Source organism: Penicillium concentricum, assembly GCF_028827145.1.
Source record: "Penicillium concentricum strain IBT 3081 chromosome Unknown utg000002l_segment0_segment0, whole genome shotgun sequence".
NCBI classification, from domain to species: domain Eukaryota; kingdom Fungi; phylum Ascomycota; class Eurotiomycetes; order Eurotiales; family Aspergillaceae; genus Penicillium; species Penicillium concentricum.
In genome coordinates, this window is record NW_026622755.1 from 6474861 (window position 1) to 6498623 (window position 23763).

The following is a 23763-nucleotide window of genomic DNA, read 5'->3' on the forward strand; positions in this document are numbered from 1 at the left end:
ATCACAGTTAATATCCACAATTAGATGACCCCACAGGCCCTGATCGGGATCATCTCAAAAGGAGTCTGTTTGTTGTGACTCACACCCTATGTATGTTGGAGGGATGATGTTATAGAGTAAAGGGGGAAAGAATCCCACGTTAAAATGTAAAAGTAACATCGAGTAGGTACTCTGCACAGTGTGATAACAAGTCCGTATTTACCGTAGCCGCCGATGGCTTGAAGTAGCGTGTGAAAAAGGGCCCCCCTGTGCCTTGCTAGCCTTCTTAGCCCTGTTTAGCGTCAGAAAATGGAAAAAGGAAATAAATCCCATTTCCCCCCGTTTTCCCACACCGTAGGTTCACGTGACCATACCCCCGACTCCTCTCGACTCTCAGCCCCCCGAAAATACTCACGGTAGAGATATCACATCCATTTTCTGTTCATTTAGTTTGTCGGTTTCGAAACTGCAATCAGTGGGTGTTGGATCACTCCCGGGGTCAAAGGCGGTACGTGCGAAACATCTTCTGCTTATCCAGGAGGCGTGTTAACGTCCCTATTAGCCGCGCTCTCGACCTTTAAGAGAGTTCTGGCATTGATTCGGCCTTTCAAACCTGGGAACTGTTTCGCTTCACTTCCTTTATCTATATTTATCTGTGTTGAGGCACCTGACAAAGTCATCCGAGATGAGTGGAGAGACAGGGCGAGATTCAGCTCCGGAGTCCGCAAACAAAGCCCCTATGAATACCTCCGGTCTTCCGGGCTCAGCCAGTAAGTGAATGCGCGTTCTGATCGCTTGTACTTGAATGGGGATATGATTACTGACGTCGTTCCTTCTGTAGTTGCTGAGTCCGAACGAGGTACCGATGCGACCGAAATCCAGGACGCAACCTCTGTCGCACCTTCCGACCCGGCTTTGCCTTCCACTGTACCAGCGGATAGCACACCGGCTGCTGCTGAAAGCGTCAACGCACCGAAGAAACGCCATTTGTTGATTCCAATCCCATCGCGACGATCCTCGAGAGCCAGCAAAAAGCAGGGGTTGGAAAAGTCCGAGGAAGCAGCGCAGGATGAGCCTTCGCGACGGAGTTCCAAAGTGAGCATCCTGCGGTCGAAACGGGATCACAGTCGGGCAAGTAGCCGACGGTCGCGCCAGTCTCAGGACGGAGTGAATGTGGAGGAGAGTAAAGAGGCGTCGACTATGCCTGATAACAGCCCCTCAAAGCCTCAACAGAAGAAGGGTCCATCTAAGCTCCTAGCTTTCTTGGGTTGTTGCTCCTCGTCGGATGTCGATGCAGATGACACTACGTTGCCTGCAAAGAAAACGACCATGCGGCCACCTGCTTCCAACAGGTTGCCTACTCCAGACAAGGCAGAGGCTCCTACTGCCGATTCCAGCACTGTAGAATCAAGGGAGCCATATTTAGAGGAGAAGGCGAACTCCACAGTCAGCGCCGATCAGCCTGGCGAAGAAGACCGCAATGTCCCGGTCCAGGCTACCACGGCCAGTGTGCAAAGCGAGGGTCCTTCTGCGGATGCCACGCAGCCGAAAGTGTCTGCCCAGCAAGAGAAAATCAACGATGTTACCCCGCCTGCCCAAGCGGGAATTGTGATGGGACCAGTACCTGAAGTGAAAGCAGACGCAACGAAAGCAGATGTAAGCACTCAGGATTGGGAAGGTCAATCAACCTCAACCACTGAGGACCTCACTTCTGCACCAACCTCAACCATGCCCAAAAACTTTGGCACCGATGGCCAAGAAGAAGAAGAAGAAGTAACATCTCATCAAGAAGTGAAACTCCCCGTGGTGATCCCTCCGCCGCCGCCACCGCTGCCACCTGCACCCCCTGCTCCTGCTCGAGGCCACTATGAGGAAACAGGAAATCCTTTGCTCCCTGCACCCTTGCCTCACTTAAGCAACCGAAAGTGCTTGGTTCTTGACCTGGATGAGACGCTGGTTCACAGCAGCTTCAAGGTGAGTCCCCATCATTTTCAATATGCGCCCAAGGCGTATCGTCGTATTATCGTATCAACTTACTCATTATTGATTTCATAGGTTTTGGAGCGTGCCGACTTCACCATTCCGGTTGAGATTGAAGGTCAATATCACAATATCTACGTGATCAAACGTCCTGGTGTGGATGCCTTCATGAAACGCGTTGGTGAGCTGTACGAAGTGGTGGTATTCACTGCCTCGGTTTCAAAGGTCAGTTGATAGTTGATGGTTTTGACGAGTAACACACACTGACTCTAGTTATAGTATGGCGATCCTTTGCTTGATCAACTGGATATCCACAACGTGATTCATCACCGCTTGTTCCGAGAGAGTTGTTATAACCACCAGGGAAACTACGTCAAGGTGAGCTCCTTTGTCCTCAGTGATTGAGAATAACCTAACCATTATCCAGGATCTTTCACAAGTCGGTCGAGACTTGAAGGAAACAATTATCATTGATAATTCCCCCACATCATACATCTTCCACCCTGAGCACGCGATTCCCATCAGTAGCTGGTTCTCTGACGCTCACGACAATGAGTTGCTCGATCTCATCCCTGTCCTCGAGGATCTTGCCGGGGCCCAGGTCCAAGATGTCAGCATGGTCCTGGACTGCACCCTCTAGATGCCTCGACGGGATCCTTCTTACACCTGAGATATCCATTTTGAGCGAATTGTTTTCTTTTCTACGCGAGAAAAGCCCCCTCCTTTTACGTTTCTCCAGCATTGCTGCCATTGATGGGTAGTCGCCCTATTTCCTACAATCCGATTCCCCTTCTCGACGACCGAACACGGACCCAGATGGAACTGGTATCCTACTGGGCCACGGCCCCCGTCTTCTGCATTTGTTGTCGTTCTTGGATAGCACATTACCCTGACCATCTTCGACCTTTTGCATTGCAATTTGAATTTGTATCTCACTACGCTCCGAGCGAGCCCATTCCCCTTTTTTTCTTTTTTTCTTCACCCCCTGTGCTTTATCAACATCCTCTCATGTCCTGACCTTCCATTTTTGTGTGTATTCTCTCCCCTTCCCTCCCCAACACCCAACAAGTCCGCTTTTTATGCATTCTGCAGGCGTCTCTTGATTATCATATCCCCGCTGTATCCCCCCTATGTTTCTATTTTCCCATTTCTGCCTTGCTACATGGCCTTACTGCCTCGATCTCAGCTCACCAATACATGGGCATGCATTTCATTGTGTCCTCTTTTGCTGGGACTTCTGGCAGTGGTATACATCTCCTTCATAGTGAGCAGTGTCTAATAATCCCCTTTATGCTGCCTCGAAGTGATTCTTTCATGCAATGTACATGATCACGGCTCTCGATGCTGTACATAGCGAGAAGACGTATCCAGAAAACAAAATGGAGCAAGTTGTATTAGAGTAGAAATGAAATTAACTCATTAATTATTATTCATCTATATGGTCTATAAATTGAAATAAGTTAGTAAGTTGAAGTGCCTCGGGGCTATTCCGCATTGAGACCGCATTAAGACAATGAAGTCACCTCATCCCGAAACCAAGTTTTCGTTCTTTACTCTCAGCGCAACTTCTTTGTTGTCCCTTTGTTCTTTCGAGCTCTTGGATTTCCCTTTTAAAACCATTGGCAATCACCCGATAAAACCGAAAGCTCTCCGCAATCGCGATTCCCACCGCCCACCTCCAAACATCCCACATCTCTCACGCTGGCTGAAACCATGAAGAACAAGGAGGGCTGGGACGGAAAAATGAGGATGGAGCCAAAGGCCGTTATTACAAACCCGGAGGCACTTGAAGATTCAGATTACTCGGATCCGGATGCACCCCCGGTCGATGAGATTGAGGCTGATGAAGGTACGGTCGCTGGATTGATTGCTCAGCGCTGAGCGGTCATTTACGAGTCGATAGACTAACGACTGTTTAGACCTATTGGCAGATGAAGATGTTAACGCAGAGGTAGGCAGATAGTCCTGGACTTTCCGCTGATCGACGCGCGCGCAACGTGATTGCTAATCATTCTTCTGCTGTAGGATATTGACCTCGTGCATTGCCGGATATCGTCAATTTCTGCTCTTAAATTGGAACGCTTCCCTAAACTTCAGGTACATACCCCCAACGACCGAGAAATCCACATGTGTCTTGTAACGGGGAGGGGCATATGGTACCACTTCTTCCTCGAAAGCACAAAAGCGCGACGGCGCGACATTCCTTTGTGTTGCCCAGATGGCTAATGCGCTGGGATATACAGAGACTATGCATGCGCCAGAATCAAATATCACGCATCAACTTCCCTCCAAATGTCGCCGCCACTCTCACCGAACTCGACCTCTACGATAACCTCATTTCCCACATCAAGGGCCTGGAGGACTTCCACAACTTGACGAGCTTGGATCTGAGCTTCAACAAGATCAAGCATATCAAGAATATCTCGCATCTGAAGAAGTTGACCGAGATTTTCTTTGTGCAGAACAAAATCTCCCGTATCGAGGGCTTGGAGGAATTGACCGGAATCAAGAACTTGGAGTTGGGAGCGAATAAGATTCGGGTTCGTACTATATGATACCTACGTCCGAGGCGAATAATGGAAAAGCTGACACGAGGTCTGTTCAGGAAATCGAAAACTTGGAAACACTGACGGCGCTGGAAGAACTCTGGCTTGGGAAAAACAAGATCACTGAAATGAAGGTGCGCAACTATCACTCGACATACCTGAACAAGCGAAGAAGCTGACACCCTCGCAGAACTTGGATAGCCTCTCAAACCTCCGCATCATCTCCATTCAATCCAACCGCCTCACCAAAATCACGGGTCTCTCCGCGCTCCCCAAGCTTGAGGAGCTCTACCTCTCTCACAATGCAGTAACAGACCTTTCAGGACTGGAATCCAACGAGACACTGCGCGTGCTCGACTTTTCCAACAACCAGGTCTCCCATCTTGAACATCTTTCTTCACTAAAGAACCTTGAGGAGCTGTGGGGGTCGAATAACCAGCTTGCTAGCTTTGAGGAAGTTGAGCGCGAGCTCAAGGATAAGGAAAAGCTGCAGACCGTTTACTTCGAGGGTAACCCGTTGCAGTTGAATGGGCCGGCTGTTTACCGGAATAAGGTGCGCTTGGCGTTGCCGAATATCCAGCAGATTGATGCTAGTAAGTCTCCTCCCCCTCTGTGTCTCTATTGTAGTATACAGATGGTTTCGGATATTTTGCTAATGTGATATTCCACTCTACAGCGTTTGTCCGAGTTTAAGGGAATGAGGGTAATACCTTAATCTATTTTTTATACTCTGTCTACTTGACTAATGGCTCTGATGTCTTACATTCTATCACCAAGTGTGAGCGAGTTGATTCTTTACGCATAGAATGTGAGGACCTATGAAATTGATGTTGACAATGACTGCCTCTGGGGCTGGCTATGGCTAGCTCTACATTCGTACTTACCTACCTAGGTAGTAACGAAATTGTACATTGACATGGTGAGAGCCAACAAAGCTTTCACAAACAGGAATATAAAGAGCAAAAGGAGGTCTGATAAACTCTGCCTCAGCAAGTAGCAAGCGCCTTACAACACGTATTCACCAAAAGTCCGACCGATCCTACAGTTATATTGGTTAATCTCAATTATTTGAAGTTAACATACAATATTAAAAATACTTATCAATTGCTATCGGCCAGTCATAAATTCAACAAAAACGTTGGTTAAAATACAAGTGACAACTATATCGCTTTTACTATGTGGTTTGGCGTAGACCACTTGTATGTGGAATACGTTAACTAGTTACTGCTTATTGGGGACACCTAAATCACAACATCCCTGCAAAAAGTATCTTCATCAACCCCATATCATGAGAACTCTGTGGATGTGTTCTCTGGCACACTTCGTGTGTTTTGTCAATGCTAATTACAACTGTCTCAGTCGGTGGTGTGATACATGTCTTCCTGTGAAGGTCCACGATGCACCTGGGGTAGGTTTCGATCTGACCCCCTCATACGGGTGGGTATACCATCAGTCTTTTTTCTATTAAACAGAACATATCTAATGCTTGATCTAGGACAGCCGCGGTGCACTACTACAATGGAACTGTTGTCGAGGCTGCTAAGGTTCTGGGGAGTCCGGAGTACATCGAACTCATGGCACGTCTAGCTACCACATCTGAGCCGCTACTGGACTCAACCCTTGGCTTCACGAGTGAACTTCTATCACGCTTAGCGGAATATATACTCCCACGCACATCGTCACCGTGGAGAGACTGGTGGCGTCGACTGAACACAAAGCTCGGTCGACCAGTAAAAGCAGATGACGTCCAAATCATCAGTGATCTACTCCAACAATTGAAAATCTCCACCGAAAATAGAATAGCTCAGCCCCTCGAGAGGGTTGCCGTTACAGATCCCGGCTTCCATTCGCTTAACTCGGCGACAATCAGCGCTGCACTTCGAATGTCAAATCTACGCACATGGCTAGGCGACAGCGTGCATTACCCTTGGCGACTCGTGGAAGGAGATACTGTCTACGCAGCGAACGGTTATGGACTATGCGCCGATTACTCGGAGTCCTTCCATTGCACGAACGAATTTGACGAGTCATACCATCCTACCATCTTCTTTGTTTCCTATAGCCGCACTCTCTTATATGCTAGCATCGTGGAAGGTGCTACTGCTGAAGCTTTAGCTCCGCTTACCCTTGTTGAGGCACAACTGGTAGATTACGAGCTTGGGCTAGATCTTCTCCTTGAGAAAGACCAAGACGCATTATGGGACCATCTGCGTTCACAACTCCAGATCCTCCCTCGGGAGTTCGGATATCCTGTTACGCATGTCTTTTTAGCTGGTGAGAGTGTAACACACCCTCGCTTCCTGGATATCTTCAGGGACGCTATGTCTAAACTGTCACTCGAATCTGTCAACATCAAATCCGGAATCGACCCGACTTTCGCAGCGGCTCGTGGGGCGGCACTATACGCCCGAAGACGTCAAGAGGTGCCGGGCGACTGCATGGAACGGAGGGAATGTGAAGAGACGAGGATGCACGAGCGATTGCACACTTCCACACGAGAGGAGCTGCGCTAAACCGGATGATATGAACTATTGCGCTGCTGCTCGAGGATGTCTGCAGTATCTCTAGAATTCATGGAGATAAAATATGTCAATAGCCTTCTTTAATTACTGTATGTTTAGCCCCCGTTTCTAGCCCTTATCTCGGGGTAATATTTTACTCATTTATTAGTTAGGCTTATACATCATGTTTAAAAACACGAGAAAACGCGTTATTTAGGTAAATTATAAATTATCGAGGTTTACTTAAAAAGTAGTAGTACTCCTGTACAAATACCAAATTTCTGTAGGTAGAATACAGCGATTATAAGACGCCGGTTTGTAAGCGCTAAGACTCCCTTAATGGGCTATAATAGGGGCCTTATGGGCCCCCACGAATGGGATGTGGGTTGGGTTGGGCTTCGAGGGTTAGGCCCATAGCCCACTACGGGTGGGGCTTTGGGCCTATCCTCGGGCCTACCGGTGGGCTGTAGGGGCCTAAAGCCCATAATAAGCACTAAACAATACAAACATTCTAAGAAACGTGACTTTTCTAATTACCTTATGTTTAGACCCCGTTTTTAGCCCTTAAATCAGGGTAATATTTTATTATTTTAATTAATACGTTATTAATAACTAGCTAAATATATATATACAACGTTTAAACACGCGAAAAAACGCGTTCTTTAGATAAGTCTTAAATTATAGAAGTTCACGTTAAAAATACAAGCACTCCCGTGTAAATCTTAAATATATATCTATCATAACTTCAATATTAAACTTTTTTTAACATCCACCAGTCGGATTCCATTCAAAATTAGAGTATACACTTATACAGCTATTATAATTCTAAATTCTGAATTTAAACCCTATATAACAAGTAGAAGGGTCAGAATACAATAATTACAAGATGCTAGTTGAACCCCCTAAATGGGCTTTGCGGAGGTCTAGTTACTTATATCTACCATTGATATCATGGAAGACGCTTTTCTTGATAATAAGTTGACAACACTCACGAATAGCCTAATATTTTGGTATGCCCTTATTCGGCTATTTACCTGTCGTTGTTGTACAATTCTTTCAAGATAAACCGGCTCGCGTAAGGCTTGTAATGGAATGATCTACTGTCGATCATTCACGCGAAGTTCCTTTTGAATCTCATAGCTTGAAGGAGGACTTCTCAACTTCATGGTTTCGCCACACGCTAGACACGAATATATATCAGTGGTAAAAATGAGTTCAAATTTAGCCTTGTGCGTAAGGGCATGTGGTTATGTTGTCCACGCATTTGCATGTTATTAACGCGCAATCAATCCTCCTTTCGTTCCATTGCACCTCCGTGGAAGAATACCCCGATGTTACAAAGCTTGCTTAGAGGATTGTGTGCACGGTGTACCTCTAAGAAAGCCCTCGCACAGGTCTTTCCTCATGATACGATGCATGCAGGATTCGCCCACGGGCAATCCATTCGGTGACAAATAAAATCGCAAGTCCGCGCTACTTCGTATGACGAAGGTGATGCGAATCTGTAGAGTCGGTGGCCTCAAGAACGCAGCGGTCGTGAAGTGGCTCATAGATCTGCGCTAATACGTGTTACTACGCAAATCTATCCAGGAAGAACCAAAAAGAAATCAGGGAAGCTAAAGGAACAGCCGAAAGGGATCTCTGAGTCTCGATGATTCGAGGGAAATATTGCATATGCACTGAACATAATGTTATGTTGGCCTCTGCAAGTTGTAAGCCTATTTTCAGGGTTGCCTTCTCTCGATTCAATTGAGTCTTAACTTCATGCGGTTCTCTTTTCTTCCCCCTTCAACAATGGACCAATCCACTTATTCTCAGAAGAAACGGACCTCCTGGCGAGTGAATATAGGTGCAAAAGCAATCAGACTCAACCAGATAGTATAGTATATGTAAGCACGCTCATGCTTCCTTGAGCAACAGTCTCCTTGCTCTCGTAGCAATAGATAAGACACCATCATACCCATCGCTAATATACCACAAGCAAAAGTGGTTGCCGTAGCAAAACTAGTGAAAGCAATAAATACACTCCATCCCATGATCATGTAAGCTGTGACTTTGATCACTCTGGAGAATCCCATAATAATGGGCAGGGTTCTTCGCCCAAGTAATATATCCCCGTTCATGTCAGAAAAGTCGCTGACATGGATAGTGCTCGGAACAACCGCGGAAAAGACTGCCAACCACTGGCAACTCAGTGGATCCAGTTCTTTCCAATGGCATATATACAATTGAGTCAGAGGCTTAGCAGCCGTGATTGTATTAATACGCCTGGAAGTCCGCAAAGCCATCATATCTGCACCAAGACCCAATGTCGCATAGGCTAATGAGCAGAAAAGATTGCGTGCTAAAGCTGTCTTATGCACAGTTGTGTTGTTGTAAAGAGCACCCAGACATAAGAAAAGCACGACCAGAGCGCTGACTCCAAAGAAGTGCGAGTAGATGGCGCAAATTGAGATGGCAAAGTATCTGACCGTTATGGCCCTAGAAAGCGCGATTCGGTTTGATGGAATTGGTCGCCATTCTTTATTGATTTTGTCTTCGACGATTGAGTAGCTGCGTGTTTGATTCTCGATGTTGAAGATAAGAAGATTCAACCAACACCACAGGAAGGAATTGGCTAGTGCAGAAAGAAACCCCCAAGTGCGTACTTGGATATCAGAAGAACTAACAAGAGCTGATAGCACACAGCACATTGTAGGTGCAATGATGGTTTTGAAGTCTGACTTGGTAAAGAGGAAGGCTGTGTAGAGATTGAATGGGATGGCGCACAAGGCTCTCGAAAGAGCGGCTCTTGTATCCATTGGAGGCATTGAAGTAAATTGGGCTCGCCTTTGTGTAATAGAGCTGGTAGTGTGAACGCGGGGGATAATGGAAATTATATAGAGAGAAGTCTAATTCAATTGCAGATCTTACGGGCAGTGCTTTTTAATATCAACGTTGATCTATGTCAATGGTTACATGATAGGAAAGGTCTTATTTAAGGAGAAGAAATTTGAAGTGGTGTACTGACGTTAATAAACTGCTATAGTATTATTGCCTGTGTCCCTCATCAGCCTCGCATGCGCATACATTGCAATTCGCATTTGTGGTAAACTTGAATGGCCGTGTAATGTCACACGACAAGAGCCAAGCGGAGTGATCAAACAATACCTGATGAAGATAGTCGCGTGTATGTCAATTGAATAGTAGGATCAAGATGAAATTGGTAGCCAGCAGTGTATTATAAGTACTCCACAAAAGCAAGTTTTTCTTTTCTGATCTTCAAACAATCTCGTCGGTATCAAAATGATTTCGCCCTGGCTGATAGCTGTCTTTCTGGGGCTCCAGTGCCTTCGTATGATATATAGGTTGTACTTCCATCCCCTTGCCCGGTTTCCGGGACCAAAGCTGGCTGCTGCTACGAACCTTTACGGCGCGTATTGGACATTGGTCAAAGGGGGACAATATACTCTAAGACTCCCAGAACTTCATCAAAAATATGGTACGGGCTTTTATGATATAATTTTTATTCACATCTCACCCCTAAATAGGGCCAATTGTCCGAACCTATCCTGACGAGCTACATATCCACGACGTGGATGCTTATAATGAGGTTTTCAGTGTCGGCACAAAGTTTGACAAGGAGCGCCTATTCTACGATCATCCTCTTGGGGAAGGATCTCACTTCAACATGTCGGACCTCAAATCTTCCAAGTCCCGACGAGACATGTTTGCGCCATTTCTCTCCAAAGCAGCCGTTGCAAGAGGCGACCCTTTGATTCATGCCACAGTCATGAAGTTCATAGATATCCTGAGAAAATACGGCAAAGATGGCAGAGTAGTTGATCTCACAAGAGGCTATCACTCGCTTACTACAGACCTGATCATGAACTATGGATGGCAGCGAGAATTTGGGGCGCTCGATTTCCCAGATTTTGCTTATCCATCTGTGGTTTATATGAATCATTTTCTTGTCTCTACAGTCCTTATTCGCACATTCCATGGCTTTTTCAGGTCTATTGTTGGTCTTGCCCTGCAGTTCCCTGCTCTTGCAAAGTGGAACAAAATGCTGGCCGCAGTGTTTCACCTGCGCACTGTGAGTTGTTCAATAAATTGCTTGCGTCGTCTTTCTTTCTCGTTTTGATGGCTGATGACTTCGTGTACAGCAAGCTCATGGCTTAGTTGTAAATGCCATCAATCGACCTAAATTGACAGGGCAACAGCATCCGAGCATGTTCGATCTGATCTTACAGCCAGATGCAAAATCAGGACTACCAGCACCATCTATTGATGATCTTACGGCCGAGGCTTTAGTTTTTCTAGTTGGCGGAGAAGAGTCGACAGCAAATACTTTAATTCATGGTACTTTCCATGTCTTGAACAACCCCCAAATTAAAAGCAAACTCCAGCAGGAGCTTTCAAATGCAATACTTGTTGACCAGCCAATGCCAACTGCAGACACACTTGAGAAGCTACCTTACCTGGTACGTAACTGAGCTTTTGCTCGGATTATATATGGTTTGAAAGAGACTAATTATAATGTTTCCAGAGAGCCGTTGTGAAAGAGTCGCTTCGCTTCTCTCATGGGGCCCCTGGACGACTCCCGCGTGTCGTACCTCCGTCCGGCGCGACACTGTGTGGACAATATATACCCCCGGGAGTATGCCCCTGAAGTTCCCATTTACCTTAATACACTGACTCTTTGGCTACAGACCGTCCTTTCGCTTAGCCAGTATGTTTATAACACTGATGGCTCTATATTTCCAGATCCAAAGTGCTTTAGACCTGAGCGCTGGCTTGGTAATGACTTTAAGTACCTGGACCGCCACTTGGTATCCTTTTCCAGGGGTTCGCGGGGCTGTATCGGGATTAAGTAAGTTGGAATATGCGACGCCTATGTGCATCCTCTGTCTCACTCGCTGTGTCTTACGTTGGAACTTACACGAACAATTATTCTCTAGCCTCGCTTATTCCGAGTTATATCTAGCCTTTGCGTATATGTTTCGCTGTCTTGACATGCAGCTATATGAAACGACATCCGATGATATGAAATGGGGAGACTACTTCGCACCAATGACAAGAAAGCATCTGGAAGTGAAGGTTATCTCAAGTACGCATTTAACCTCCGATAAAGCGTTGGCTTAGATATTTGGGTGATTGATGGCTTTTGCCGGATTGGGAAATGAACTACAATCCGAGGACAGATCTTTCGGCCTCAGAATGATCCAAGACCATAAGTACTTGACTCCAATTTTTCGTCAATATAATTTGCTTTTCTTTCTATAAGTAGGAATTGAAATTGGAATCGAGTAAACGACAGTAAAGCAACTAGCCTACCTTAATATGCGAGAAATCTCAGAATGTACATAAATCAGAGACAGTTAGGCCGGAGATGGACTTTTAAATTGCATTTTTCTCTATCTCTCGTGCATCGTATCGGACTTGCAGCCAAGACAGCTTTGATCTCACAATGGATCACGGTAAACATGAAGGGTAGGGATGAAGAAGTGCCGAAAACAGAAAGTGACACTGCTTCCAGATTCCTCTCTGTTGGATCACTCAAATGCCAGTTCAATGATCTCACTACCGGAGCCTGCCTCATGCGCACAGTCTGGATCTTTGTCATTTGGCGCGAAAACAGATGTCGTTGTGCAGTATGGTATGCCCAACCTCGTACGTCCATCATTGCGTGATATCATAATACCTGATATGATGTCCTACGAACCGGATAGAGTTCTAATCTTTCCTTGTTGTATTGTGCATTACAAGATCGACACTCCCTCGTCGTTCCTCCGCGTGATGCAGTGTATCTTTGGCAACTCTTGCTATGCTGTATCATCATGCCGCTTGGTGCAAATGTAGAGCGAGTGGCGACTAGCCACTGTATAGCATTACCTGAAGAGAATGTTGGAAACTGGCTGCTTAAGAAGGCGGTTGCGAGCCATAGGAAAATCAATCTTATTCGATTCCCGACCTCCAGCACCACCAAGATGGCCGAAAAATTGCATCAATATCCTTTCAGGGTTATAATAGTCGGAGGGTCAGTTGCAGGATTAACGCTTGCCAATACGCTGTCTCGCAAGAATATTGACTTTCTTGTGCTTGAAACCCGGGATGCCATCTCACCATGCCCTGGAGCAGCCATATGTCTTTTGAGTCACGGAACAAGGACCTTGGATCAAATGGGCATACTCGATGATGTAATTCAGTTGATGACACCAAAGGGAGTTTTTCATACATGGCAGGGGAATGGAAGGTTACTGAGCAAGCTTGATACACTCAATGTTCTTCAAACTCGGTGAGCTTAAGATGAGTCCTGTGATGGACGGAAATCTGACTTGCATAGTCATGGATACCCAGCTGGGTGGATTGACCGTGAAAAGCTGCTTCAGATTCTTTTCAACCATCTCCACGAAAAAGAAAAGGTCCTACTGCGGAAGAGATTTGTCAAGGCTGAACATTCTGCCGAAGGGATCATTGCCCATTGTTCTGATGGCAGCTTGTTCAAAGGTGATATCATTATCGGTGCCGATGGAGTCCACAGTTTAGTCCGGCAGAGCATGTGGCAGCATATGAAATATGATGGATTAGAAGGGATCTTGAACAGAGATGCGACAGGTATGCTTATACAAGAGAATGACCTCAAATTTTCATTTTCTCATCAATAAAAATAGCAATGACGGCTCAATACTCTTGTGTGTATGGAGTATCTAAAGCGGTAACTGGAATTGAAGATGGAATAGTACATCGCACGATTGGCAGAGGATTCAGCCTCTTGCTCGCTCCTGGAACGAAAGGTATCCTTTACTGGTATCTGACTGCCAAAATGGATAAAAGGTATCAGAGTCCTCATATTCCAAGATACGACAGATACGAATTAGAAGCACATATTGGCCGTTATATGGATCAAGAAGTGGCTCCTAATATCCGGTTCAAGTCTATCTATGATAACACCACATATTGCCACCACGCTCCAGTTGAAGAGGCAATCTACGAGCACTGGACATGGAAACAATTTGCCTGCCTTGGAGATTCAATACACAAGGCGAGTGCATGCATCAATACATAATTAGAGACAGCTCTGATTCAATTCACAGACAACTCCCACTTTGGGCCTCGGCGCCAATACTGCCATCGAAGATGCCGCATCATTGGCAAACTGCATGGCTTCTATGCTGGAATCAGAATCTGCATCATGCCTCTCGGTTGAGGTTATCAATCTTTACTTATCTTCTTGGGCTGCAGGTCGAGGATCCCAGGCAAAAGCAATATGTATCACCTCGAATATTCTAACCCGCTTTGAGACTCTTGCTACCTGGCGACACAAGATTATCATGTTACATATTATTCCCCATTTGGGGGATATTATAGCCGATCTTCTTAGCTATTTTATTGTGGGATCCGAGGGGCTGGATTCCATTCCTCCGTCAACGAGGTCTTTAGAAACTGCTATGCCTTTCAGAAATCTTGACCAGAAGGCCAACGCGTCTGAGTGGAAACATTTAGCCACTTCTGACGCTCTGCGATTGAGACTTCAATCAATCGCCTTATATTGCTTGGGGAAATTTTGGGGTTAAAAGTTTTTAGAAATACTATTCTGGCTCTAGTATATTAAATCTGTTTGATTTCACACATTTAATAATCAATGAGCCATTTCGTCGTCTTCGACTTTTGTACATCAAACAACAGCAAGATGAATTACGTAGAGAGTTATAAATTCCCGCTTGGCAGGGGGAATTTCGTACCTACTAGGCCCTGCTTCTTGGATTAGGTACTGGATATGACGTTAGGGTTAATGTCTCTACGGGCGACTAAGTATGCCACTCGGGGCACAACTCTCTCATTGGATACTACCTGACCGTCAATATCACTGTCTATAGGTAACGTTGGGAACCAATCTCCTATATTGAATCTTTATAGTACGGGTGGTTCTTCTTCTTCCTTCAATTTATCACAATTAAATTGCTATCGCCAGCATAGTGCTGCCTCTGCTTTTTCTCTATTACCTGAACACATTGGCATGCCGGTAGTACATCAGGGATTCATCTCTTGCAACGAAACTCCTGATCACAACGGTACTTATAGAATAGTATCAGGCCGCCATGGCGACCCGATACCGCTGAGTGATGGTGTCGGACAAGTCCACAAAGGAAGCACTGCTCATAAGCTCTGATAAACTCAGACTCGCCTTCATTTCACGCGCAATCCAATTGCGGATTTCGCCAGCCACCAAGGAGTCCACCCCATACGTACTGGGGGGATTCGAGGGTACAATATCATCCGGGTGTAGCGACAAGACCGAGACAAACTTCCCCACGATAGCCTCGTAAATAATCCATCGGTCGTCCTCGGCAGACTGACTCTTGGACAACAACTGGGCTAGCGGTATGACCAGTTTGTCATTAATGTTCTCGATGCCCTGTTCTCCCATAAGGCCTGGATGCCGGCAATGGATAAATCGACTATCTGCAAACCAGAAAGGAGTACGGGAAGGGGACGGAAGCAAGCAGGTATAGCATTCGGCATCCCAGCTGGGATCATATTGCCCACTGATTACCGTATCCAGAATGTCATTGACATCCATGTCGGTGAGACCCTCATCGCCCCAGTCTTTGTCGATGATTCGCTGTCGACTGCTCTGCTCGGCAATATCTTCAACTTTAATCACTGGGCCCAAGTCGATGGAGACAGCAGGGAGGCCTTGAGCTTTCCGCATTCGTGCCAGTGAGCCCAAATAGGTTGTTACAGTACTGTATGCGGCGTGGGTTGGGGACCCAACAATACCAGTAATGGATGAGATGATGATGAAGAACTTAAGACTCTGGGGATCACTGAACCGCTGATGCAAGTTCCATGCACCCTGGACCTTGGGACTGACCACCGTGCAATAATTGTCAAAGGGCATGGTCTCGAATAACATGGTCTGGAGGGTAGAATTTAGTATATAGCAAATATGAGGGGAGGAAATATCAGATATACTCACTTTAAACACCATATCGCTGTAGATGACACCTCTTATGGGTGGAACAATCTTTGCACTCTCCTGGATAACATGTTCCAGGCTGCTGGCATCCGCAACATTACCTTGGAACACCGCCAGTCGTATTCCTTTCAGTTGCATCTCCAACTCCAGCTCGCGGACTTTTGGCAATTCTAGCCCGCTGGGAGTCATGATGATGATGTTTTTGGCCCCTCTGCGGCTTATCCACTGGATGATGCTACGTCCAACTTTACCGCTGTCGCCGACGACAAGGTAGGACTCATCGGGCATAAACAACGGCACACTTGACTCATCGACAGCCACCTATTCTCGCAAATCAGCTTTGGCTACTCACGTTTAAGAATCTAAAGAGTGTCTTACCGAGACTGGACCCGACAATGAGAGGTCAATGACTAACTTCCCAATCGAGTCACCCTGACTGAGATGATCGAAGGCATCTTCTATCGCTCCAATGGGGTAGCACTTTGGCGACATCGCTGACTTGATCACCCCAGTAGCGTACCAATCAATTCCCCGGATCAAAATATCGTGCAGCATCTGAGGCTTTTCCTTCATCAGGGACTCCAGGTTTACCGAGAAGAAGGATGCGCCTGTGTTGAACGGTCTCATAGAAAGATGGTTGTCATCCAATATATCTGCGAGGGCAAGATTCACAAATCTCCCATGCGGCCCCAGGCACTTCCACGACACATTCAACGCTTCATTGGATCGGGTATTCACGACGACATCATATCCCCCCCTGTCGTCGCATTCATCAGATCTTCATACGATGAGATTTGACCCCCGCAGAAGATGTGATCGAATGGAATCTGGAGATTGTCTGCGATTTCTTCTTTCTTCTTGGCAGAACCTACCGTCACATAGACCTCGGCACCAATATACTGCGCGATTCTCACGGCCATTTGACCCACACCTCCTGCAGCCTGATGAATGAGGATCTTTTCGCCTCCCTTGAGGTGACTGACCGTTACCACAGAGTAATAGGCCGTGACAAAGGCCATTGGGATGGCGGCTGCGGTTGTGTATGTCATTGAGTCGGGAAACTTGACAACCCGGATCGAAGGACAGCGTACGATAGATGCATATGTGCCTCGTGTCAAAGCGCAAACACGATCGCCAACGGCTAGATCCTTGACCTCGAGCCCGGTAGCTGTGATAACACCGCTGCATTCGTAGCCAAGGTCTCCAATAACTTTGCCGTTCTTGATTAGGACGTCTTGAAAGCTGACACCACTAGCCTTGACCTCGATTTCGATATCCAAGTCATGGATGGCCGGTAGTAATAGTCCATTATCAACAAATGTGAGACTTTGGGAGCTCCCCGGTGCTTGTACCTGCATCTTAAGTAACTGTCCACTATCCCAGCCGGTTTGAGACCTCGGTGAAAATTGCTCCCGGGTATCGGTAATTAATTGGTTCATTCCACTGTCCGGCTTGTATCGTGGAATGTGAATGACCCCGTTTCTTTCAGAGAGCTCGAGCTCTGCCAGAGGTGCATCCGGCTTGACAAATGAATGTGAAAAGACGCGGAGAATCATTGCAGCTGCTTCGGCATTTGGGAGCCGGTTCTTGAGATCTAGATCCAATACCACTAGCTTCTGATGGTGGTTTTCCTCCCGAATACTTCGGGCGAGCCCCAAGGTCATGCCCGCCTTCGGGTTTACAGATTCCTGGTTGGCTCCGGCTACCACCCACAGATTTCTGTCCGCCTCGCAGATGCGCTGGAGGCCCCAATATTGAAGCTTGCTTATACTGTGCAGAAGAGGAGCGTCAAAGTCCTCTAATACAATGTAGCTCTTCGAAGTATTGTGTTCGGTGGCAATGGCCTCGAGTGTCCTGACATGTACGGTAATTTGTAGGGATTCTGCTAGACTGGTCTTGAGCGCTTCTGCAAGGCCCTTTGAGGAGCCGCTCGTGGCAATGGTAAGGTCATCGCTTGGGCTCCACTGGTCAGGTGCTGTTGCCGAACTCACAATCAAGCTAGATTCTTGCTCGAGGGTGTCGGGGTAATCATAAAGCTCTGCCTGGATACCAGAGAAACCTCTCGATCGTAGAACGCTGTCCCAGGTCATGGAGGAAAGTGTCGGCCCATCTTGACGGAATTCCTCTTCTCCAAGCCACCAGCCGGGCAATGTCGCAAAGGGAAATGATGCGAGGCTTGGGCTCGTGATCTCCAGCAAAAGTAGCTTACCGCCGGGTCTGAGAAGAGAGTGAACGTTCGTCATCGTGTTCGACATATTGACCGTTGCGTGTAGGACATTGGCCGCGATGATCAGATCGTAGGTCCCTTCTATCAGGCCCTGGCCCCCCGGTGAGGCTTCGATGTCCAGAACTCGAAAGTCCAACACCTGCTTCCATGCCTGGAGCTTGATCTTGGATTTTTCAAAGAACCCGGCACTCACGTCAGTGAAAACATAGGTTTCAAAGAGAGTCTGACCGGCTGCTTCTGGCTCACCGAGAGCCTGTAGAATGGGCAACGTTGCTCCTCCCGTTCCAGCCCCAATCTCTAAGATGCGCATGTTTGGATTCTGGTGAGCCAAGGAAGCAACGATCGATGCCGCTGCAGGATACAGACGGTTCTTCAGGGGCTCCAAGTTTTCGTAGTAGCTCGTGAGTAAGTCATCTTCCAGCATCAGGCTGAGAGGCTCCACTTCTTCGCGAATGATCTGGGCGAGGTTTTCGCCCATCCGGCAAAGGAATATTCCAACGGACCCAACTTGGCGTGCATTTTGTATAAGCTCCTGGGACTGTTGGTTATCTATGGTATCGTTCCATTGCTCGTGAACCTTTTCTTTCATCCAGCGATACATTTTCATGTGTCGTGACGCGCCATAATCCTCGAGCTGTTCCAGTGCCTTGTGCATGTAGTACAATGAAACATTCTTGAGTAGTCTGATACGCGATTGCTCGTCAGCAGCACCTTCACTTGACACTTGAAAAACGCGGCATAGTTCATCGCCCGAGAGAATGTCCACCCAGGGCATCCATTCGATCTTATGACAGAAATCGGTCACGGTCGAGGAAACTTCCGGTAAAAGTTGTCCTCGACATTGCAGGCCTTTGACAGAGATACAAGTTCCAAGGCCATGTTGCGCAGACAGAGAAAATATCGGAGTTTCTAGAGAAGGGTTCGAAATGATCCCGCTGATAGCGAAATCCTCGCCTACTGGCAGAATGGGAAGAGGTTGGACCTCAATTTCCTCAATATAGCGGGGGGTGTAGAGTCTGTCTAGCCCCCCAGACTTCGAGTATGAAAGGACTAAAGCAGTCTGCATCAGGATATCGACTGTCGCTGGATGCATCACATACGCACTCTCGCACATAGAGGGCATGATCTTGGCGGTGTCTGGAATCCTCAGTTTTGCAATAACTTCACAGCCAGTAGCTTTGATATCATATAGGCCCCGAAGTAAAGCATCATACTCAACACCGGTATTCTTGACTGCTGTATAAAAGGTAGTGTTATCCAGTTCGACTCCGGTAAAGCCGTCCGGGGAAATATGGCTACTTTCGACCCCAACCTGAGGCCTGTCTGAAACGCAGATTTTGCCTCTGCAACGTTCCTCAAACTCTGAATCTCCGGTGCATGAGAATATGGCAAACTCGTACCACTTTGTTGACTGAGTTTGAGGTCCAATGATACATGGGCGAAGCGACAGGGTTATATCATACTCGGCCATCTCCGAAAGTATCAACGGGTGTTTGACCAACACCTCTTGGAGGATGTATGATGCGCCATGAGTCTTCCCCTGGAGCAGGTTATATTGCGATGCGGCCTCAATCGCCATTGAAACGTAGCCGGCCATAGGGAAGACTACTTCCGACTGCACACGATGATTGCGAAGCCATGGTAGGTCATCTAGGCGAATGATGTTCCTCCATCGAGGCTCCAGGCTGTTGAAATCCGTAGCAAATGATCCCAGTAAATCATTATAGGGCATCTTGTTTGTGCGGTAGAACTTGTTGATTCGCGACTCATGCCAGTATTCTTCCTCGTGCTTCCACGGATAAGACGGAAGATCCCCCAAAACAGCGAACTGCTTGGATAAATTTGGGCTGTTACCAAAATTTACTTTCTCCAGGTCGACGGGGTATCCCTTCAGGAATAACGAGGCTGCCAGTTCATGCATGGTATGGATCCCGTTCTTGCCCTTGACTAGTGTTGGGAAGTATCCAATATCCTGGTCCTTTGCAATACCTTTCAACACTTGAGAAACAGGACCTTTGAGGGCTGCATGGGGACCAACTTCCACAAGGATATCGATTCCCCGCTTCTCGCCGTCAATTGACTCAGTATAATGACACATGGCCGAGAGCGAGTCCGAAAAGAGGACTTTGCCAGTCATATTGCTCGTCCAGTAGCAATTATCAAGCTTTGGCTCTTCAAACAGGCTGCCCTCGGTTGAGGAAAAGAATTTGATTGGACTCTCGACACAATCGATGTCGCCCAGGGCCGCGAGGTAACTTTCGGCAACGAAACCCATGTAGGTTGAGTGATAGGGGATATCAACGTTCAAAATACGGTTGAAAATATTCTGGGCATCGCACAAGGCATGAAGCTCCTCAATTGCGGTGCGGTCACCAGATACCGTAAAGCTGGAGGGGCTGTTCTTACACGCGATGGTGGCCAAACCGCACCACAGAGAACCCAGTAGGGGCTGTAACACAGCCTCGCTGCATCCCACGGCAATCATTGACCCCTTTACATTTGGAAGTTTCTCTTTCATCTCCACTGCTGCCATTCCACGATGATATGCCACCTTGATACATATGGCAGCAGATAAGAGGCCGGCTGCATAACCAGCCGCGATTTCGCCGCTAGAATGGCCGACCACAGCGGTAATATCCAGTCCCCATGAACGTAACAAGTCCACCAGAGCAATTTGTATGGCGCAGCAGGCGACCTGGCTGATCTGCGGGACACCAAGCTGGGAGTCTTCCGGGTTTCTAAACAGTTCATCTATAGCTAGTTAGCGTACCGCTCATGATATTCTTGGATAAGGATTATTCTAACCTTGCAGTTTCCAGGCGGCTCTTTGCTCCAAAAGTATGGCTTGCGATTTCTGTAGGGATTTTGCAAAGACGGGGTAAGAGACAAGTTCTTGGCCCATCCGTGGCCAGTGGGCACCTTGGCCGGTGAAGACTAGGCCCACCAATGGTCGCTTGGTCGAACGCATTGAAATCGTAGACTCTGCACTTAGCTTCTCGATAAGCTGGGTATGACTGTTTGCCGTGACGACGGTCTTCCAAGGTAGCAGAGATCTTCGCGTCGAGAGTGTAAGAGCTAGATCTTCCATGATGGTATGGTTAAGAAATAGGGGATTTTTTCGCACATAGGTCGACAACTGGCTCAGCTGAGTTCGATTTGAGTATTCGGAATTGGCTGAGAGGGCGAAAATATACGAGCAGTTCGACGGCTTTTGGCTAGGCCTTGGTGGTGCCTGCTCAAAGATACCATGCGAGTTAGAGCCGCCAATACCAAAATTATTGACAGATGCCCTGCGAACTCCAGACTTGGGCCAGGGCTTTGTCACAGTGAGCACTTGGAGGTTGTTCTCTTCCAGGTGTAGTTTGGGATTCGGATGAGTGAAGTTGGTGTTGGGCAACAGCATTCCCTTCTCAAGCATCATCGCAGTCTTTATAACCGATACTATGCCACTGACCCCTTCTAGATGGCCGAAGTTTGACTTTGCTGATCCGATAAAGGTTGGCTCTAACCCGGTGCCCTGTTTGCCGAAAATATTGGCAATAGCTTGCACCTCGATTGGATCACCGATGGAAGTTCCAGTTCCATGAGCCTCCACATACCGAGTTTGGGATGGGTCGAGGCCACAGGAGGCGTACACGGATCGAATCAAGCTCTCTTGGGCTTCGCCACTTGGCACAGTGAGTCCAGCATTTGTCCGGCCATCCTGGTTAACACCTGTGTTCTTAATGACAGTATAGATATGGTCGCCTGCTTCGATAGCCGCGCTGAGGGGTTTAAGCACCAATGATGCGGCTCCCTCTCCTCGACCGAATCCCCCTGTTGCCCGGTCGTCGAACGCGTAACACTTTCCGTCGGGAGAAAGAAGCCTGTGCATTAAAGTTAGCGTAAGCCAGATGAGAAAGAACTTCAAAAATTGGACTGACTGGGATATAGAGTATATAATAGTACTCTGAGGATAGATATTCAGATGTGCAGCGGTCACGATGGCATAAGGTGCATCTCCCGAACGAAGACTTTGACAGGCCAAGTGGATAGCAGTCAAGCCAGAGGAGCATGCAGTATCAATGGTAATGCTAGGACCGCGGAAATCGAAAAAATGGGACACTCGATTGGCAATCATGCAGGGGTCACAGCCAGTCATTGCAAAGGTGGGTGCAGTCTCGGGATCCCGTGTGATACCGTGCAAGTAGTCCGAGAATGAGTTAGCTGCAAAGACTGCAACATTCTTACCGGCCATTTCCTCCATTGGAAAGCCGCCTGTTTTGGACTTGGTCAGCAGGTTGGGACTCAACCACAAAGGCTTGCTCTTATCACCTACCATTCTCCAACGCTTCGTAGGTGATCTCAAGGAGAAATCGTTGCTGCGGGTCCATAGCCTAGAGCGGAGGAATCCGTTTGTTAAACCAGCAAAATGAGGCTCTCGGTCACACTCACCTTTGCTTCGTTGGCGGTAATGCGGAAAAATGGAGCATCGAAATGGGCAAGGTTGTGGCTCAAGTAATGCCCTCCTTTGTTGTTAATCTAATCATTTGGTCAAACCCGTAATCTCTTGATTGAGGATAAAGACGCCCACCTTTCCCTTTCGGTCCGAATTCTTGTTCCAAAAGGCTGCATTCTCAAAACGGCCGTCGGGATTCTCAGTCCAGGCACTTTTTCCGTGAGCACAAAAGCTCCAAAACTCCCCCAAAGTAGAAATGGCCGGAGGGAGCCTGCAGGCCATTCCGACGATGGCGATAGGCTCTACGCCGGGGTGGTTGATTGATTCCATTGTTGATAAATAGTGAAGTCCGAAGTGCAAGATATATGTATAGGAGCAAAATGGGGGAAGAGAGCCCCCACTATATATAGGTGCCCAGCTGGATAGTAACACTATACATCCACAATATTAAATTTCACTTTCCACCCGCTAATAGAGACTTTTTGTCAATGCATGTAGCAACCGTTTGTTCTTTTCGGGCTCCACAGCTAAGAGCACTAACCCCAATGTCAATTATAACCCATTTCTTGCCGTCTAATGTCATAAATATGTAGCAGAATACGTCACATATGCTAATTCAGAGCATCTGATACCGGATGTAATTAACTCAGTTGCATGTATTCGATATCCTTATTCGACTGCTTCTAAGAGACACGTCTACGATCTACATAGATTCAACTTGAATACAAAGTTAAAGATATCTGCTGTGAGAGGGATATACGAGATGTAATTAGGTATTTCACGCCAATGACGAATACTACATATGTTTATTCTTCCAGATGACCGAGCTAAGTGTATTTTATCTCTCCTCTAGGCCTCTTGCACCAAGAATATACATATGCAGTGCCATTAGGTCTAATCCAACCAGCGATATCACCAACCGATAACATTTCCACGGACTAGAATCTGATATACAGTTAGTCTCCGCTTGAACAGCAATATTTTGGTATAGTTCATAGGATGATCTACAGACATTACTACTCCATCAATATTTGTTTGCATGAGGTCAGCGGGACCAACGCGAGGGCTAAAATCTGATATGCACCAGCTCGCTGCGAGCCCTGCTTTAGAAGCACCCGTTTAATGACGTT

The 23763-nt window shown here is 47.0% G+C and overlaps 7 protein-coding genes across 7 annotated transcripts; 6 read left to right on the forward strand and 1 right to left on the reverse strand.

Annotated features, from left to right (window-relative positions):
• Positions 1 to 664: 664 nt before the first annotated feature.
• psrA (putative general stress response phosphoprotein phosphatase Psr1/2) lies at positions 665 to 2599 on the forward strand (the record flags this gene model as incomplete). Its single annotated transcript, XM_056723900.1, has 5 exons — positions 665 to 749; positions 821 to 1953; positions 2035 to 2184; positions 2239 to 2337; positions 2387 to 2599. The coding sequence occupies 5 exons, from the start codon at positions 665 to 667 to the stop codon at positions 2597 to 2599; spliced, it is 1680 nt and encodes a 559-aa protein (XP_056580150.1).
• Positions 2600 to 3672: 1073 nt separating this feature from the next.
• Positions 3673 to 5198, forward strand: N7517_006171 (putative protein phosphatase PP1 regulatory subunit Sds22; the record flags this gene model as incomplete). The annotated part of the gene is made up of 6 exons (XM_056723901.1): positions 3673 to 3808; positions 3879 to 3910; positions 4203 to 4499; positions 4565 to 4639; positions 4696 to 5098; positions 5182 to 5198. The coding sequence occupies 6 exons, from the start codon at positions 3673 to 3675 to the stop codon at positions 5196 to 5198; spliced, it is 960 nt and encodes a 319-aa protein (XP_056580151.1).
• Positions 5199 to 5793: 595 nt separating this feature from the next.
• On the forward strand, positions 5794 to 7018 carry N7517_006172 (uncharacterized protein; the record flags this gene model as incomplete). Its single annotated transcript, XM_056723902.1, has 2 exons — positions 5794 to 5957; positions 6001 to 7018. The coding sequence occupies 2 exons, from the start codon at positions 5794 to 5796 to the stop codon at positions 7016 to 7018; spliced, it is 1182 nt and encodes a 393-aa protein (XP_056580152.1).
• A 3324-nt stretch (positions 7019 to 10342) lies between these two features.
• N7517_006173 (cytochrome P450) lies at positions 10343 to 12130 on the forward strand (the record flags this gene model as incomplete). Its single annotated transcript, XM_056723903.1, has 6 exons — positions 10343 to 10487; positions 10537 to 11081; positions 11152 to 11469; positions 11535 to 11645; positions 11698 to 11858; positions 11947 to 12130. The coding sequence occupies 6 exons, from the start codon at positions 10343 to 10345 to the stop codon at positions 12128 to 12130; spliced, it is 1464 nt and encodes a 487-aa protein (XP_056580153.1).
• Positions 12131 to 12471: 341 nt separating this feature from the next.
• Positions 12472 to 12678, forward strand: N7517_006174 (uncharacterized protein; the record flags this gene model as incomplete). The annotated part of the gene is made up of 1 exon (XM_056723904.1): positions 12472 to 12678. One exon carries the CDS (start codon positions 12472 to 12474, stop codon positions 12676 to 12678), a length of 207 nt encoding a protein of 68 aa, XP_056580154.1.
• Positions 12679 to 12825: 147 nt separating this feature from the next.
• N7517_006175 (FAD-dependent oxidoreductase) lies at positions 12826 to 14562 on the forward strand (the record flags this gene model as incomplete). The annotated part of the gene is made up of 5 exons (XM_056723905.1): positions 12826 to 13283; positions 13332 to 13603; positions 13660 to 13898; positions 13963 to 14034; positions 14083 to 14562. The coding sequence occupies 5 exons, from the start codon at positions 12826 to 12828 to the stop codon at positions 14560 to 14562; spliced, it is 1521 nt and encodes a 506-aa protein (XP_056580155.1).
• A 515-nt stretch (positions 14563 to 15077) lies between these two features.
• On the reverse strand, positions 15078 to 22963 carry N7517_006176 (type I polyketide synthase; the record flags this gene model as incomplete). The annotated part of the gene is made up of 9 exons (XM_056723906.1): positions 15078 to 15908; positions 15969 to 16289; positions 16347 to 16725; positions 16755 to 20946; positions 21001 to 22061; positions 22119 to 22452; positions 22514 to 22571; positions 22630 to 22716; positions 22769 to 22963. The coding sequence occupies 9 exons, from the start codon at positions 22961 to 22963 to the stop codon at positions 15078 to 15080; spliced, it is 7458 nt and encodes a 2485-aa protein (XP_056580156.1).
• Between the last annotated feature and the right edge of the window lie 800 nt (positions 22964 to 23763).